General features: G+C 32.5%; 1 protein-coding gene across 3 annotated transcripts in view; it reads right to left on the minus strand.

The window, feature by feature from the left end:
- Window positions 1–862: 862 nt before the first annotated feature.
- Window positions 863–15,390, minus strand: part of LOC124356860 (E3 ubiquitin-protein ligase rnf8-like) — a 48,006-nt gene continuing 33,478 nt past the window's right edge. For all 3 annotated transcript variants that reach the window (XM_046808132.1, XM_046808130.1, XM_046808131.1), the window contains 4 exons: window positions 14,038–14,096; window positions 13,459–13,666; window positions 7,832–8,024; window positions 863–1,851 (listed from right to left, as the gene is read on the minus strand). In XM_046808132.1, the coding sequence (XP_046664088.1) occupies window positions 1,587–1,851; window positions 7,832–8,024; window positions 13,459–13,666; window positions 14,038–14,096 (725 nt within the window). In that variant the 3' untranslated portion in view covers window positions 863–1,586. The remainder of the gene's footprint in view (window positions 1,852–7,831; window positions 8,025–13,458; window positions 13,667–14,037; window positions 14,097–15,390) is intronic.

Below are 15,390 nucleotides of genomic sequence, written 5' to 3' on the forward strand. Positions count from 1 at the left end.
TTATTTTGGGACTAAAATATTTTGTTTTTAATACTATATACCTGCACAAAGGGTGATGACAAATCAGATGAAAAATATCAATATTGGAAATAAATGTATATCAAGTTTTTCTTATCTTCTACTGGAAGTTAGGTTTGTAATAATTGTCTTTCCAAGAATTATTTATTTTTAGCTACAGTGAACTTACTCAGACATATTTTGAAAGTATTGTTAAAGTACTTACTCGTTGGAAACATTCACAAAATTATCGCTTGTATATTAATTTCCAGTGAAGCAACAAAATTTACCATTTTCCATTATTTAAAAAACACATTTTTGGCAAAAAGTAAACAAAAATTATGTCTGGAGATATTTCTGTTTACGTATGAATATGGAAAAAAATAAAGAACTATATTATTTTCATTTACAGTCTGAATTTCTTCCTTGTGTCATTTTTTTATAAAAGTTAATTTTTGTAACATATATATTTTTATATTTTTTCTAAAGCCCAATTTATACCCTACAACATAATAGATGCGGGAACATTTTCCATAAAAACCACGTTTTGCAATAACATGACACAGCATTTTTTACATAAGAATTGCTGAAATTACAAGGGATTAAAAAGGTTAATATACTTATTAGCAACTTTTTGTGATTCATTTGATAATTATTTTGTTATGAAGAAAATCTATGACAGTGTCAAAATGATCAAACAAATACATAAATTAGAGCAGTGTTTTATGCAGTCTCAGAACCTGTCTAACAAGGAGTTAATGAGACCACTGGTAGTTGAATGGGTTAACAAATCTCAGAAGCTGTTATCCGCCATACCAAAAAGCTCCCTCCCATAAGATTTTGGGATAAATCAATCAGCACTGAGTCAAACAAATATATCTATTTATTTTTTTAATTTATATTACACTGACAGCACATTAAAAAATGTAAGATCCATTAAACTTAAGTAGCTATGATGAATATAAAATATTGTTTTTAACTAAGAACGTCATCCTACAAAGTAAAAACCACATTATTTGCTACAAATAGTGACAAATATATTTTTGGAATGATCTATGAGTCTTGTCCACTTTTACAGACTAAGTGAAAATAACCAAAATAAAACAGGAATAAAAGAACGTATCATTTTCTTTTTCAAGGAGTCAATTCAATACAATCCAACTTACTAAAGCTTTCTTGAGTTTATAGTTAAAATTTAAAACTAAACAAATTACAATAATTTTTTATATTTAAGGATATTAAATTCAAACTAACATAAGTAGAAAAATACAGGTTTTATTTTATTATGTAAACAGTTTATATTCTTTATATTCTCTTTAAACATTATATTGACGAGCAATTTCTGTCAACGACAACTTCGACTTAATACAATCAATTATTGCAGTTATGTAACCTACGAAATTCAGATAATTATAAAATAAAGGAAATAAATATCAATTGTTTCAAAAAAAGTATATCATCCTAGTAAGAAAGTAAAATTATTAGTTTCAAAAACGTATAACAGAAACTGAGTAAAATAACAAAATATTACATTTGACCAACTTGTTTGCTACCTTTTAAAGTGTTCACAAACAAGGTGGCAGGAGAATCTATGGAGACGTGAGGTCGATGGTAGAGTTAAAGTCGGCGGTGGAGGTGGAGGGCCTGCTATGTTCTGGGTGCAGACTAGTAAGGTCTATGGGCTCCCTGGCAGTTTGGTTAGGGGTAGGAGTTACACTAGTCAAGTCGATTGCAGCCACAGGCACTGTCGGACCGGCGGGCTCCACCCATGGCTCTAGTTGTCGTTCCAACTGGGTAGCAGCTCTGGTCCGCATTTGCATGTGGCCAGCAGCACCCCAATTGAATGGATCATCTCTAAGAACAGTTTATAAATAAATACAGAATTTGATAAGAAATTTTACCTTTTAGAATACAGTAGTTTACTATTGTGGATCACTGACAAAATATCTCATCATGCAGTAGATAATGCCTAACGGCACAGTGACAGCCTGACGAGCTAAGGTCGCAAAACCTATAAGCTTTTAACAAATAGTTCTAAAAATGTCTAGTAGACTGTGTGAGTCTCATTTCTAGTGTTGATTTATGTTTAAAAAATGGTCTTTCTTTAAATTTTCCTCAAAGAAATTTACAAGTACCCCATAAGTTGCAGTTGTATATAAAAGTTTAAAAAATCCCCTGAATTTACTCTCTGCTATTTAGTGCTTTTCATTTATTGTTTTTATTAGATGTTGTATAACAGGAATCAGTTTTGCCTTTAATGGATCGATCACTTGTATTATTATGTGCTATTAAAAGTAATACTACATATAATAGTATAAACACCAGGCGGTTCTATGCGTCACCGCTTTACTATCCTGTTTCCGACTTACAAATTAAATCGCACCTGTTGTGACAAGTGGGGTCAAATAAAATTGGTCTGCAATAGGTTAAAGCTTGCTCATGTGTCACCTTTTGTATGTTTCTTATACATAAAGTGATTCCATAAAGCCCCCTTGTGTTACAAAGTCTGAATATAACACTGAGAAAAGGATATTTTATAACTCTAATGAATCCTGTCTCTAATTTAACTCATTAAGGCAATTGTTATAACCGGCAAGTTTCCTTTAAAAATTTTTTAATTTTACTTTTAAAACAACATTTTATTTTGTCAAAAATATTGGATTACCAATACGCCGGATCAAGTTTTGACATGTCTTATAACTAACAATTTTCATCGGTAAAAGGTTTCATTAACTTATAAAATTACAGGTTTAATAATATTACAGCCTTGTAAATTTAGGATTTGATTCAATATCTCATAATACAAATAGAGTAGTGAACTAAAAAAAAGTAAATAAACGCTTGATGAGATACAACTTTGAGACAAATGACTGGATTGAACTGTACTGTTAACCACAACAGAATATCTTGTGGAGAGTGTGATAGTGATCTGTCACCCACCTGGAGGATGAAATGAGAAATGTCTATCCTAAGATTTCATTGAACTAATACAGGATGTGTGGAGAGTCCAAAATGTCAATACTGTGCAAGAATTTCTATTATTGCTACAATGCATTTTGAAGGATGCCCACCACAGATTGAAGTGGTGACAAAACAAACATCCAGAATATTCAAACCACTCCAGAACCCAACCAAAATCAGAGTACAAACGACAACCACAGACCCAATATAAACAACCAGACTTACCAACGCCGAAAATATCCTGACACAATAACAACAGATTACAGAAATGTATAGCTCAACTCCATATAAACCAATAAACTCTCATCACTACAACAATATCTACAGAAACAACTATTGTTGCTAACAAATATATAGAAACAACATTATAACAAGCAATCTTCACAAGATTCTCCAAATGAAGAACAATTTTGAACAACATCAAATGTGCATTATCATCGTTTAAAGAAACAACAGCTCACTTTCCTCCCAAACTCAGTTCCAGCTTTTAGCTCCTAATCACTTATAACAAAATTCTCCCAATGAAGAACAATCTTGAACAAATGTGCATTATCATCGTTTAAAGAAATAACAGCTCACTTTCCTCTCAAACTCAGTTCCAGCCTTTAGCTCCTAATCACTTATAACAAAATTCTCCCAATGAAGAACAATCTTGAACAAATGTGCATTGTCATCGTTTAAAGAAATAACAGCTCACTTTCCTCTCATACTCAGTTCCAGCCTTTAGCTCCTAATCACTTTTAACTAAATTCTCCCAATGAAGAACAATCTTGAACAAATGTGCATTATCATCGTTTAAAGAAATAACAGCTCACTTTCCTCTCAAACTCAGTTCCAGCCTTTAGCTCCTAATCACTTATAACAAAATTCTCCCAATGAAGAACGAATACACCTTAATCTTGAACAACATCAAGTGTGCATTACCACCTTTTAAAGAAACAACAGCTCACTTTCCTCTCAAACTCAGTTCCAGCCTTTATCTCCTAATCACTAACTATTTCTCCTCTTTCCCTATACGCTTTCTGTAAGGATTCACTAGCTCCACAGAACCCTCTAAGACAATAAACCCAACAGGTACAACAGCACCATTTGCAGTATACGCTGGTATCAAGATTTCTGATTGCCTCAACATGACTGTAATTTCCCATCTGCTAAAAATACTAAACCGTTAAATGTTCTGACATTTCCTTGAAAATTAATAACCACTTGTAAGCCTTCATCAATATGAGATCCAATATAACAAGCATGTGTGAACAATGATTTGTTAAAAAGACATCCAGTTTTGGAAAATTCACGAGTTACCAATTAAACGTATGTAGGCCTATACAGAATTTAGCTCACAATATTATCATGGTAGGATTAAATTAGATTATGAGAGATGGCAATATACTTTAACCCTTTGAGTGCCAAGGGCCGATTTAATCGGCCTAGCAACGTTTCCGCATAGTGCCAAGGGCCGATGTAATCGGCCCGATGGTATTGACGAAAATTGCCAAGGGCCGACTAGATCGGCCTTTCCAATATTGGTCATCCTGTTGCTAAATATTGACGTATAATATCGTAAAACGTATCAAATTAAAGCCCAAGAAATATACGACATAATTCACGTAGTGATAGTTTGTATATATAGTATACACTATTTTTATGTAGCTGATATCTAGAAGCCTGTGGCGCGAACCGCCTGTTGTCACGCTGCAGTCGTTTTGTTTACGTTCAGTTGTTTTAATTTGCTAGCAGTCTATTGTGGCTGTGTTGACATTTTGATTAATGTTTTAAAAGTTTCCTACTTATATTACTTCAGTTCAATTTCATTATTGAATAAGGTATAGTTTGCCGAAATGAGTAAAAGGAACAGATCGCCCTTAAGCGAAAATATGTCAGATTCTGTTATATGCCCCCAACGCTTAAACTTTTTTCAATGAACTTAGAACTTTATAACACGATGTAGTTGAGTAACAAAACTAACATTATGCCCCCAACGCTAATTTAACTAAACTAACCTAAACTTAAATAATCATGTGATTCCGTGCGGGCTGCCGTAATCGGGATTCTCGAGAAAGATAAGATAACAGCGACAACAATACCGATCGCAATACCTGGAAATGCTTGTTGATTGATGGAATGTTAGTTCTGTTACTCAACTACATCGTTTTATAACGTTCTAAGTTCATTGAAAAAAGTTTAAGCGTTGGGGGCATATAACGGAATCTGACCGCGAAAATACATTAATTTATTCTTATGATAAAAACACTCACTCAGTTATTTCATCTGAAGGATTTAGTATAATAGGCCTAATGAAATAAGCCCAAAGTAATTAATTTATGTCTGTTCATAATAAATAAATAAGTTGTATAATCTACCTTGATTTAATTTCTTAAAACTAGTAAAATATATTTTACATGAACAAGAGTAATCAGCATTTTGCAGCAATATATAAAAAAAAATTCAAAACTCAGTTATATATAAATGTATTTTTATGAAACTTGGTACATGTATTCCAACTAACATGGGGAACATAAAATTGGCACATAAAACTCATCAAACAAAAATAAATAAATACTTTTTGTATCTTAAACAAAAAAAATGTGTTTTTTTTTTGTTTTTTTTTATTTTTGCTTATACATATATAAATATTTTTTTTTATTTATGGTCAAAATGTATATATACCAATTTGTAGCCCGTATCTTGCCCTAAATAATAAAGCAAAAAGTGTCCCATTATGTTAATATTTAATGAAGGTGTTAATTTTTTAGTAAAATACTGCAGTAACATAAAAATAGTGCTTGGCACTGAGGGGAATGGCCTGTCACAAATGACTGGCACTGGCTGCACGACCTCCGCCACATCGCGTGGCACTCAAAGGGTTAATAATAATATTAACACAAAGATTAAATAATAATATTAAAATTTGATGCAGTTTTGACAATGAAATCTACTAGCATATAATTAAGGTTACAATAATAGATTAAATAATAATAAACATGAATTACCTGTAACGTATGGTGACATTTCTGACAACTTGACCAGTTACATATACAAGAGATGTCAGGACAAGGGACATCAAAACTATTTGAATTCTATGACGCCAGTCCAAATCAAGACAAGGTGGTGAGTGTTACTAACCATTTTAATGTGGGTAAAAGCACAAAGCCATAGAAGATTTCTGTACACGTGTTAAAGGTTATAAACAAGTGAAAACTCGCTGCACTCTAAAAAAAACAATTAGTGGACGAAGCTCTGTGGTTGTGGTTTTTATAAGAACATAGGAGAAGTAAACCAAGAAGAGGTGGACCAATCTTGAAAGAAAAGGCAGCTATCCCGCATATCAAACTTCAAGAATGTGGACAGTTTGAAGCCAGTGATGGATGGCTCTCATGCTAGAAAACAAGATGTGAAGTTCATTTCCTTGGAGATTGTTAAGAAAAACTTCCAACAACTCCCATAGCAGCAAAGGAATTTACTGAAAATTTTTATAAACATTGCTAACAAGGATTTTAGTCTAGAACAAGCCTATAACATCAATAAAACTAGGTTAAACTTAAAAATGTTAGCCAAGAAAACGTCTGCTACAGCATAGGAAACCTTTGTTCCATGACTCAAAGATAGTAGAGAGCGAGATACCTTAGCTTTGTCCTCAAATGCGTTAGAGACACATAAGATCCTGTTGTGTTCATTGTAAAATCTGCAAAATCTAGGGCATTCAAGAATACCAACATGGTTACTCTTCCTCTGTACTACCAGTTCCAGAAAGCAGTGTGGATGATCATACTTATTTAGAGAATGGTTTATTTCTGAGATTATTCAGAATGTAAAGAACAAAGTCCAACCAATGGTTTGAAATTTCCAGACAAAGCTCTTCTTCTCCCCAAGAATCCACCCACTCATGAGGGAGATCTTCAATGAAAGGTGAAAGTAGCATAAAACTGTTGGTTCTGCCACCCAACGTCACTTGTCTTCTGCAGCCATTGTATCAGGGTGTGATAGAATGCTTTAAGTGAAAGTACTGTCAAAAGCTACTTCTGTCAGTCTTTTCTAAACTGGAAGATGACGTCACAGACCTTCTGACAGTCCTAAACTCAGTAAACACGATAGATATATGATGAGATTCCACCAACAATTTCAAAAATCCTGGAAGAAAGTGTGGTCAAACAATTCTGAACTGTGTATCCAATACAAAAGATCCTCCTACAAAAAGCAGAAAACCTCACTGACTTCTTTTAAGTATTTCTCTGTTTGAGGTAATCTAATTTATTTTTTATATGGAGTGTAAATTGAAGAGTAATATTGTTTATAATTAAAAGTTGTGTTTCTTCCCTTTAATGCCATTATTGGGGAGCTATCAGAAACCGAGTTTTAGTACTGTTAGTACCAAACTTAAATACTTATAGTCTAGTTTTATTGTTGCAAACAGCATTTTACTATTTCTATGCATGAAAACTGCATTTACTCTACATATTTAGACATTTTCCATCTACTTCTGACAATACAAGTTTTTTTTTAGTTCAAACAGGGGTCAAGTTCTGAGGTGTCCTAATGAGATGGAGTTATAAATAGTTCAATGGCTCATTCTTCTGAAGACTCAAAAAGGCTTACAAATGGCTGAGTGAAATACCATTTGTTAAAAACTTACTATTATTATACGCAGAAGAATTAATATAAATTATGTCTCTCATCCTGTACATGATCATCTGACATCTCATAACCAAGTGACAGGAGTGATATACATCACATAGATACAAAATTATACATGTTATATATAACTGTTATGAAGTATTGGAAATTGATTTCATTTCCACATTGGAATGAAACACAAGCTACGTGTTGATTGCAAGAGAGAGTCAGCTTAACAGGAATGGTTCAAGAAAATACTTACTGATCATCTCCCAACGTGAATACATCCATATTCACAACTCTCTCCATGCCCTGAGGCATAAGCTGGACCATGAGTGGTGGAACATGCATGTGCTCTATAACAGTACTAGTACGTGACCTCCTAGGATTGATGATAGGCTCTCCTCGGGGGTTCTGATTTTTCCTCTTCTTTGCTCGCACTGATGTTTGATTTCCTGTTACCAAACAAAATTGATATTAAAAGTCTCTAAGTCCCAAAATAGATATTCTGCCAACACAATTGTATTATGGTCTATCGTTTAAACTATTCATTTGGAATTAATTAAGAGTCCTTAAGCATGCTTCCCTTAACCCTCGAACTGGTGGTGTCTGTTCCTCTACTAGTACACCCTTTTTTTAGCCGTTTGTAAGAATTACGTTAAACTGTTATACACCTCTAAAAATTCGTAAAATATACAACTTATTATATATAATTGTTTTTAGAATATTCCAAATAGTAATAAATTATCTTCATTAATATTTTCTTACTTTCAAACAAATTTCGGTGCCTGAATATTCTTGATAAGAATTTATTTTGAATTTTTTATAACTTTGCATGATCTCATCATACTGTATATGAGTCATCATTATACGCAGATGACACAACAGCAATTCTCAAATCCACTTCTAGTATTGGCCTTCATGTTGATTCAAGACGCTCGTTTTGAATTATCAAGATGATTTACAACAAATGGTTTAAAAATTAATATTACTAAAACTCAATTGGTTGGTTTCTAAACTGTTCAAAGCCAGAACCATCTTGAATTTAATATCAATTGGAAAGTAAACGCATTGAAGTTTTGAAATCAGCAAACTTTTTTGGGATCCACATTGACTAAAATCTAAATCTAAAACGGACAGAATATTTTCAAATTTTTGTAAGAAAGATTAACTCTGCTTGTTTCCAAATCTTAAGAAATGTTGTTGACTTAACAACAAAACTTATGATTTATCATACTATATTTGCTTCAGCCATGCAACATTTGCATTGAAGTTTGGGAAGTTATAGTAGGCTGGAAGACATTTTCAAAATCCAAAAAAATATTTAAGGATTATGACATTTTCCAAAAGGAGAACTTTATGCAAAAAAATGTTTAAAGATTAAAATCTGTTAACCTGTCCATCGGTTTATGTGCTTAGATGTTTATTGTTTATAAGAGTTTCAAGCTCTATTTTGCAAATCACTATAACCATAACTATAATACAAGAAATAGAGATATGTTGCACTTTTCAATTCATAGATTTTGTTTCATTGAGCGTTTACCACAGTATCTTGAAAGTGTACATACAATACGCTGCCTACTAGATTTAAATCAATCCAAAAAGATAATGAATTTTAAATAAAAGTTTCAGGTATATTACAAGAAAAAAACGTATACTCTATTCAAGAATGTCTATGTGATACAATTATTTAATAAAATTTTTAATATAAATTTATACGTTTTATTTTTATGACTATTTTATACTTATTATACATATTTAATTCATACACTTGACGATGTTTAGTAACTGATAGTAATATTAAGTTCTATTTTATACCTTAACAATGTCACCTGTTCTTTCAGCTGTGCTGGTTTAAAAGAACATATCTTTATCTTTATATATATATTTCTTGTGTGCGTGTGTATGGGGCTGAACTCCTCCTAAACGGGTGGACCGATTTTAATGAAACTTTTTATGTGTCTTCAGGTGGGTCCGAGAATGGTTTAGATTCACAATTAGGTCCAATTTAAATTGTTTATATAATTAATTTTTTATTTATAAATAAATTTGTTGTTGATCTCAGAATATTTTACATTGGATCCGTGTGCTAATCAGAAATATCAATAATTCGATTGTGATGGTGGTCGCTTATTATACTTCAGCCTTTAAATAACTATAATCTAATTCGGATCGCTATTTTAGTAGTTTAGATAGGCTATTCAGAAATATCAATAATTCGATTGTGATGGAGGCCACTTATACTTCAGCCCTATCGGAAAAGCCATCTAATTTGTTTGTGTATACTCCTGAAGGATTAACAAAAAATATTGTACATTCAATGGCATTACGATAAATTAAGTTGTAAATTGAAAAAATATACCTGTTATAAAATAGTTTGTTTCAACTTTTTTACCTTCAGTTTAAATAAGTTTAAGTTTTCATTTAAAACATCCTCTACATTTCACTTCACTCATGTTATACTCACATACTATTGGTTGGTCGAAGTGTGATTAAATGTACATGTAATGAAGTTAGATATTGTAATAACTTTTTAAGAGAAATTTTTATCAAAACAGCCCAGATTGTTACAGATTAATCAAAGTTTAAAATTTTCGAATCAAAGACGTGTGTACAGGACGTCTGTCGGGTCTGCTAGTATATATACACTCCTCCTAAACGACAGGACCGATTTTGATGAAATTTGGTGTGTTTTGAATGGAATTCAAGAATGGTTTAGATTCACAATTTGGTCCACTGGAAATGTTTTTTTAATTAATTTTTCATCTGTAAGTAGTTGTTGATTTTGGAGTGTTTTACATTGGATCCAGCAGACTGCGCTACGGCACATAATACAAAGTGAACTGATACTTAACAGCTGTTAATACTGTCAGCTGAAGTTTGTCAGAGGCAGAAACATATAATATTTAGAAAATTATTATTGTAAAGTGCTTGATCAGTAGTGTAATGCAGATTGCACCAATGGTCAATAAACTATATAATGCAATGAAAATACTATTAAACGCTGTTATAAAACACCTCATTGCACAAAGCCGTGAGTGTTTGCACATAAGGTAATCGAATTTGGTTAGATCGAAGGTAAATGAAAAGAGCCGAGAGAAGATGCTTTATGATCTAAACTGGTTTTCTTTGACACATTTTCTTGATCGGATCACAAGGCAAACTCCACAATAATACTAGAAATGTCATAAACAGAAAACTAATTTTAACATACCGAATTTGATTCTTCATAACCTAATTAGTTTATCGAGGTTCATCTCTATAGATTAATTGTACTGAATAACTTATCAAAGCATAAACCACGAAAGATAGAGGAGGCAGGAAATATGGTACATACCTTCATAATGCGCCCAAGAAGCTCACGACTATCAATTATCTCAGGACTGTTTAGAATATGATAGAAATATAATACGTGAATATAGTGTACTGGTTTTCAAGAGGAAATTGCGTGCGAAGCGGCGGGCAACTGCTAGTATTATGTAAATTGTGGCAATAAAGAACTTGAGTTTGAATGAATTTGAATCTGTATACAGAGTGACAATTAAGTCTGGAACCTCTTTTTTAATTTTTGAACCACAATAGAAAGAAATACCAAAGTTCACACGTGCTTACTGGTGATAGTAACGCACACATCTGCCCAATTACCGACCGGATAATCCCTTTGGGGGACGGTCCACAAGGAGTCAGACAAAATTCTTAAATAGCACCATAGGTCAAGTTTGGTATCAAATTAAAGGTCTTACTTAGCAGAGTACAATGCCGCAAATCGGACTTCAAAAGGTGGATTCATTCAGTAGTTATAGCTATTTGAATGTTAAAACATTTGAACAATGTATACAGGTATTATTAAGTATTACAAGTAAACACCAATTTTTAAGTACCTGTGATCAAAGTAAGTGTTCAAAATGTTCCCCTCCCATCGTCTGACAATGTCCTAGGCGGTTGTAAAAGCCATCCACTGCATTTTGAAGGTCACGAGGAATATCTTGAGCTTCTTGGACTATGAGATTTCTTAGGTGCGCCAAATCTCGAGGCTTAGTACGATAAACTTTATCTTTGAGGTATCCCCAAAGAAAAAAATCCAGCGGAGATAAATCAGGGGAACGAGCAGGCCACTCTACTGCACCACATCTTCCAATCCATCTGTGAGGGAATATTGTATCCAAGTATTCTCTAACAAGGAGAGCAAAGTGTGGTGGCCATCTTGTTGGAAATAAATTCTTTGAAATTATCGACCAAGAGCAGCTTGTAGTGCAGGAATTATCTCATTTTAGAGCATTGCTAGATACGAGTCACCATTTAAATTACCATTGATAAATAATGGGCCCACAATTTGATTTCCTATAATACCTGCCCAAACGTTAAGTTTCTGTGGATGCTGTGTATGACTCTCTTCTTTCCAGTGCGGATTGCTGTTGTCCCAATACCGACAATTAAGTCTATTGACACTGCCATTCAACATAAATGTTGCCTCATCAGAAAATAAAATATCGTTCAAAAGGATTTGTTTTCGGTCAATTCTATCCATCATTATTTCACAAAATTCGAGCCGCCGATCGAAGTCGTCTTCGTTCAGTTCCTGAATCAGATGTACTCGGTACGCCTTGAAAGCTGCCTTTTTTAACACTTTTCTGACTGACTCACAAGACATTTCATGAGTTCTGCAGCAGATCTAACTGATTCATTTGGATCTCGATGAAAGACTGAAGAACATCTAATGATGCGGCTTCACCCGTCACTGTTGTTGGTCTTCCAGTTCTGACACGATCGTTAACGCTACCAGGCTCTACAAAACAGGCCATTGTCTTTATTACTGTGGACTTAGAGATAGGATATCTCTCTGGAAAAGTATCATTGAATAAATTTTTTACTGCTTCATATGATCTTTCATTATCTCCCCACCCACGCATCATTAAAAGAGTTATCCTTTCACGCTCACTAAGTGAAATAATGGTAAATAAACAAATTAATAACCAATTTTAAAACTTGTTAATGACTGAAAATTATTCCATCTGCATAACTAAATCCGCTGAAAGCTTCAGTGCAACTGAACTGTTACCTTCCTAACAAAATACAGATAACAACGTTGCAGTCAAAGTTCACTCTTTGGGAAAACCCAAAGAGCCACTTTCTCATTCTAACAGTAGTTGTGTTATTGGTAATAATTATTGATTCCTGGCTTCAATTACTACTTTTTTCTACTACTACTCGTTTTTACTTGTAATACTTAATAATTTAACAATTGTTCAATAGTTTTGAAATTCAAACAGCTATAACTACTGAATGAATCCACCTTTTGAAATCCGGTTTGCAGAATTGTACTCTGCTAAGTGAGACCTTTAATTTGATACCAAACTTGACCAATGCTGCTATTTAAGAATTTTGTCTGACTCCTTGTGGACCATCCCCCAAAGGGATTATCCGTCGGTAATTGAGCAGATGTGTGCGTTACTATCACCAGTAAGCACGTGTGAACTTTGGTATTTTTTATATTGTGGTTTAAAAATTAAAAAAGAGGTTCCAGACTTAATTGTAACCCTGTATATAAAAATGTTTGCATTTTCCTATATTTACCTTCATTTTCTTCAGTACACTCTTTAGACAAAAATAGTTATTTCAAATGAATGTAATAGAAACAATTTTAATATGTTCGTCGTCCTAAAAGAGTTAAGGGCTTTTGTAGCCACTTAAACTAGCCTCTCAGGGCAATTTTGTAGTCAGACATAAGAAAAAGGGGGCCAAAGATGATAACTAATAGTTTTTTAAATACAAAATTAATATTATTCCAACCAAATACACAACTTAACAATGCTCCTTATTTTAATCTACTGGTATATAATTTACCTTTCTGAACATCAGCAAAAGGAATATAAAGAATTATAATGATACCTTTTTGTCGCTGCAGAATGAGAGTCTCACGACGGGACCTCGCCTCGGCGGACAACAGAGCAACATTTTTCTCTATGATTGTGTCTACAGTGAATATTCTGACACTTGTAACTATTTTAGCCCTGCACATTGGGCAGATCTTCTTCTTCGTCTTCCATTCATCTATACACGTTTTACAGAACATGTGGCCGCAGTTCAGCACGGTTGGCTATAACATGATTGGAACCATATTTAAGAAATGCTTCAGATTAGAAATAGGTAGGCTATATGAAACCAAGTTTAAATTCTGAAACCTCACTGCTCTTTTAAAACTTTCCCCCTATTCATTTAGATAATCCATAAGTCCAATGCAAAATGTACCGGTTTGTATAGTTTATTTGTTCATAAAATACGGAATAGAAAATTATATACGAATTAGAAACACCTTGGAGAAAATACAACAAAATTCAGAGACAAGCTCTAATTATATGGTTTAATGGAGATGTTCTTACTTAATAAAATGAATAGTAAAAAGTACAATAACACTAGACAACACTTCATATGAATGGAAAATATTTATTAACAGTCTCAACTACTCACTTCAATGAACAGTTCTGCACAGATGCTGCACTGCAGTTCCTCTTCTAAGACTTCGATATCTGCAAGAATATATTTCCACTATTTAATCATGAAACCACTTTAAAAAAATCAAATAGAAGTTAAATCCAAACATTGCTTTAAATTTATCAAATTAAGAAAACTATGTCTGTAAAATTATAACACCACCTCTTTTTATCCATTATGTCAATAATGTTCCAAAAAACAACTACAAAATTAATCATTGCAGATGCTTAAGTTATATGCAAAAGTTTTTGCTGTTATAACATACATATTAAAAGTGAAATAATCTAAACTCTTCCAATTACAAATTAATTAAAATGATTCTGTAAAAGAGTATTGAACCACAAACAAAGTTTTGTGTAAATTATGAATAAATTTTTGTCTTCCCATAATGGGGAGCTGCTTATTGTTCTAGTTCTTAATTAAGATCATAAAATTTAAATTTCAAATTTGGGAAGGGTTTTGACCCATAACATTTATTTATAATCATAACCTTTTTCAGGATAAGATCAAATCATTTATTTATTAGACTCTTGTTAAATTATTTATTTATTATTAAATTCCTTATTTACCATTATAAAAGTCCCCTTTGGTAACGAAGGGATTTTAATAATTCTTTCGGTCATTGCATGTGTTACAAGATAGGATTACTATTTGAAAATGATGTGGTAAACTCTTCCAAAAATATTAGAAAATGAACAAAACAAAAAAACTTTTAAAATAAAAAAAAGCAGAGAAAGATATTACTTATATAAGTTGTACTACCCTAGAATGTGTCTTTAGGCTGGTTATTCTTCAAAATATTAAATAGAACTGAATTATCAATATAAATAAATTAAAGAAAATAATTGCTTTTAATAGTGTAAATAATTTAAGATCTTAACAAAGATTAGATTTTAAATTGTAGCGATCTCTGCTTTTATTGATAGTATTTACACTATCAGGTGTATATCAGATTTCAATCAAAATCCCAGTTTCAATATGAAGAAAAATTATCTAATGCACATATAAATTCACCAAAATTTCTTTTGCCCAATTTGCTAATCTGAATTCATCAAATTCAAATAACACTTAAGATTCAAAATAAATCACCTAAGTGATTTCTGAAATGTCACTTCAATATCACTCAAATAGCTTGCACATTAAAATGTTTTTTTTTTTAATGGCACATTTATTTGAAGTAAGTTGAAATTAAGTAATGTTTCTACCCACAATTGTTAGCCTTATAACTTTGGTAATCTTGTGAATTTTCACTACAATCGTCTCGGGTCACACACAGCACTTTACATAGTTTGAATCAAAACTATTATGAGGTTTGTAGAAAAAATGTTA

This window comes from Homalodisca vitripennis, chromosome 3 (genome assembly GCF_021130785.1).
Source record: "Homalodisca vitripennis isolate AUS2020 chromosome 3, UT_GWSS_2.1, whole genome shotgun sequence".
Classification (NCBI taxonomy): domain Eukaryota; kingdom Metazoa; phylum Arthropoda; class Insecta; order Hemiptera; family Cicadellidae; genus Homalodisca; species Homalodisca vitripennis.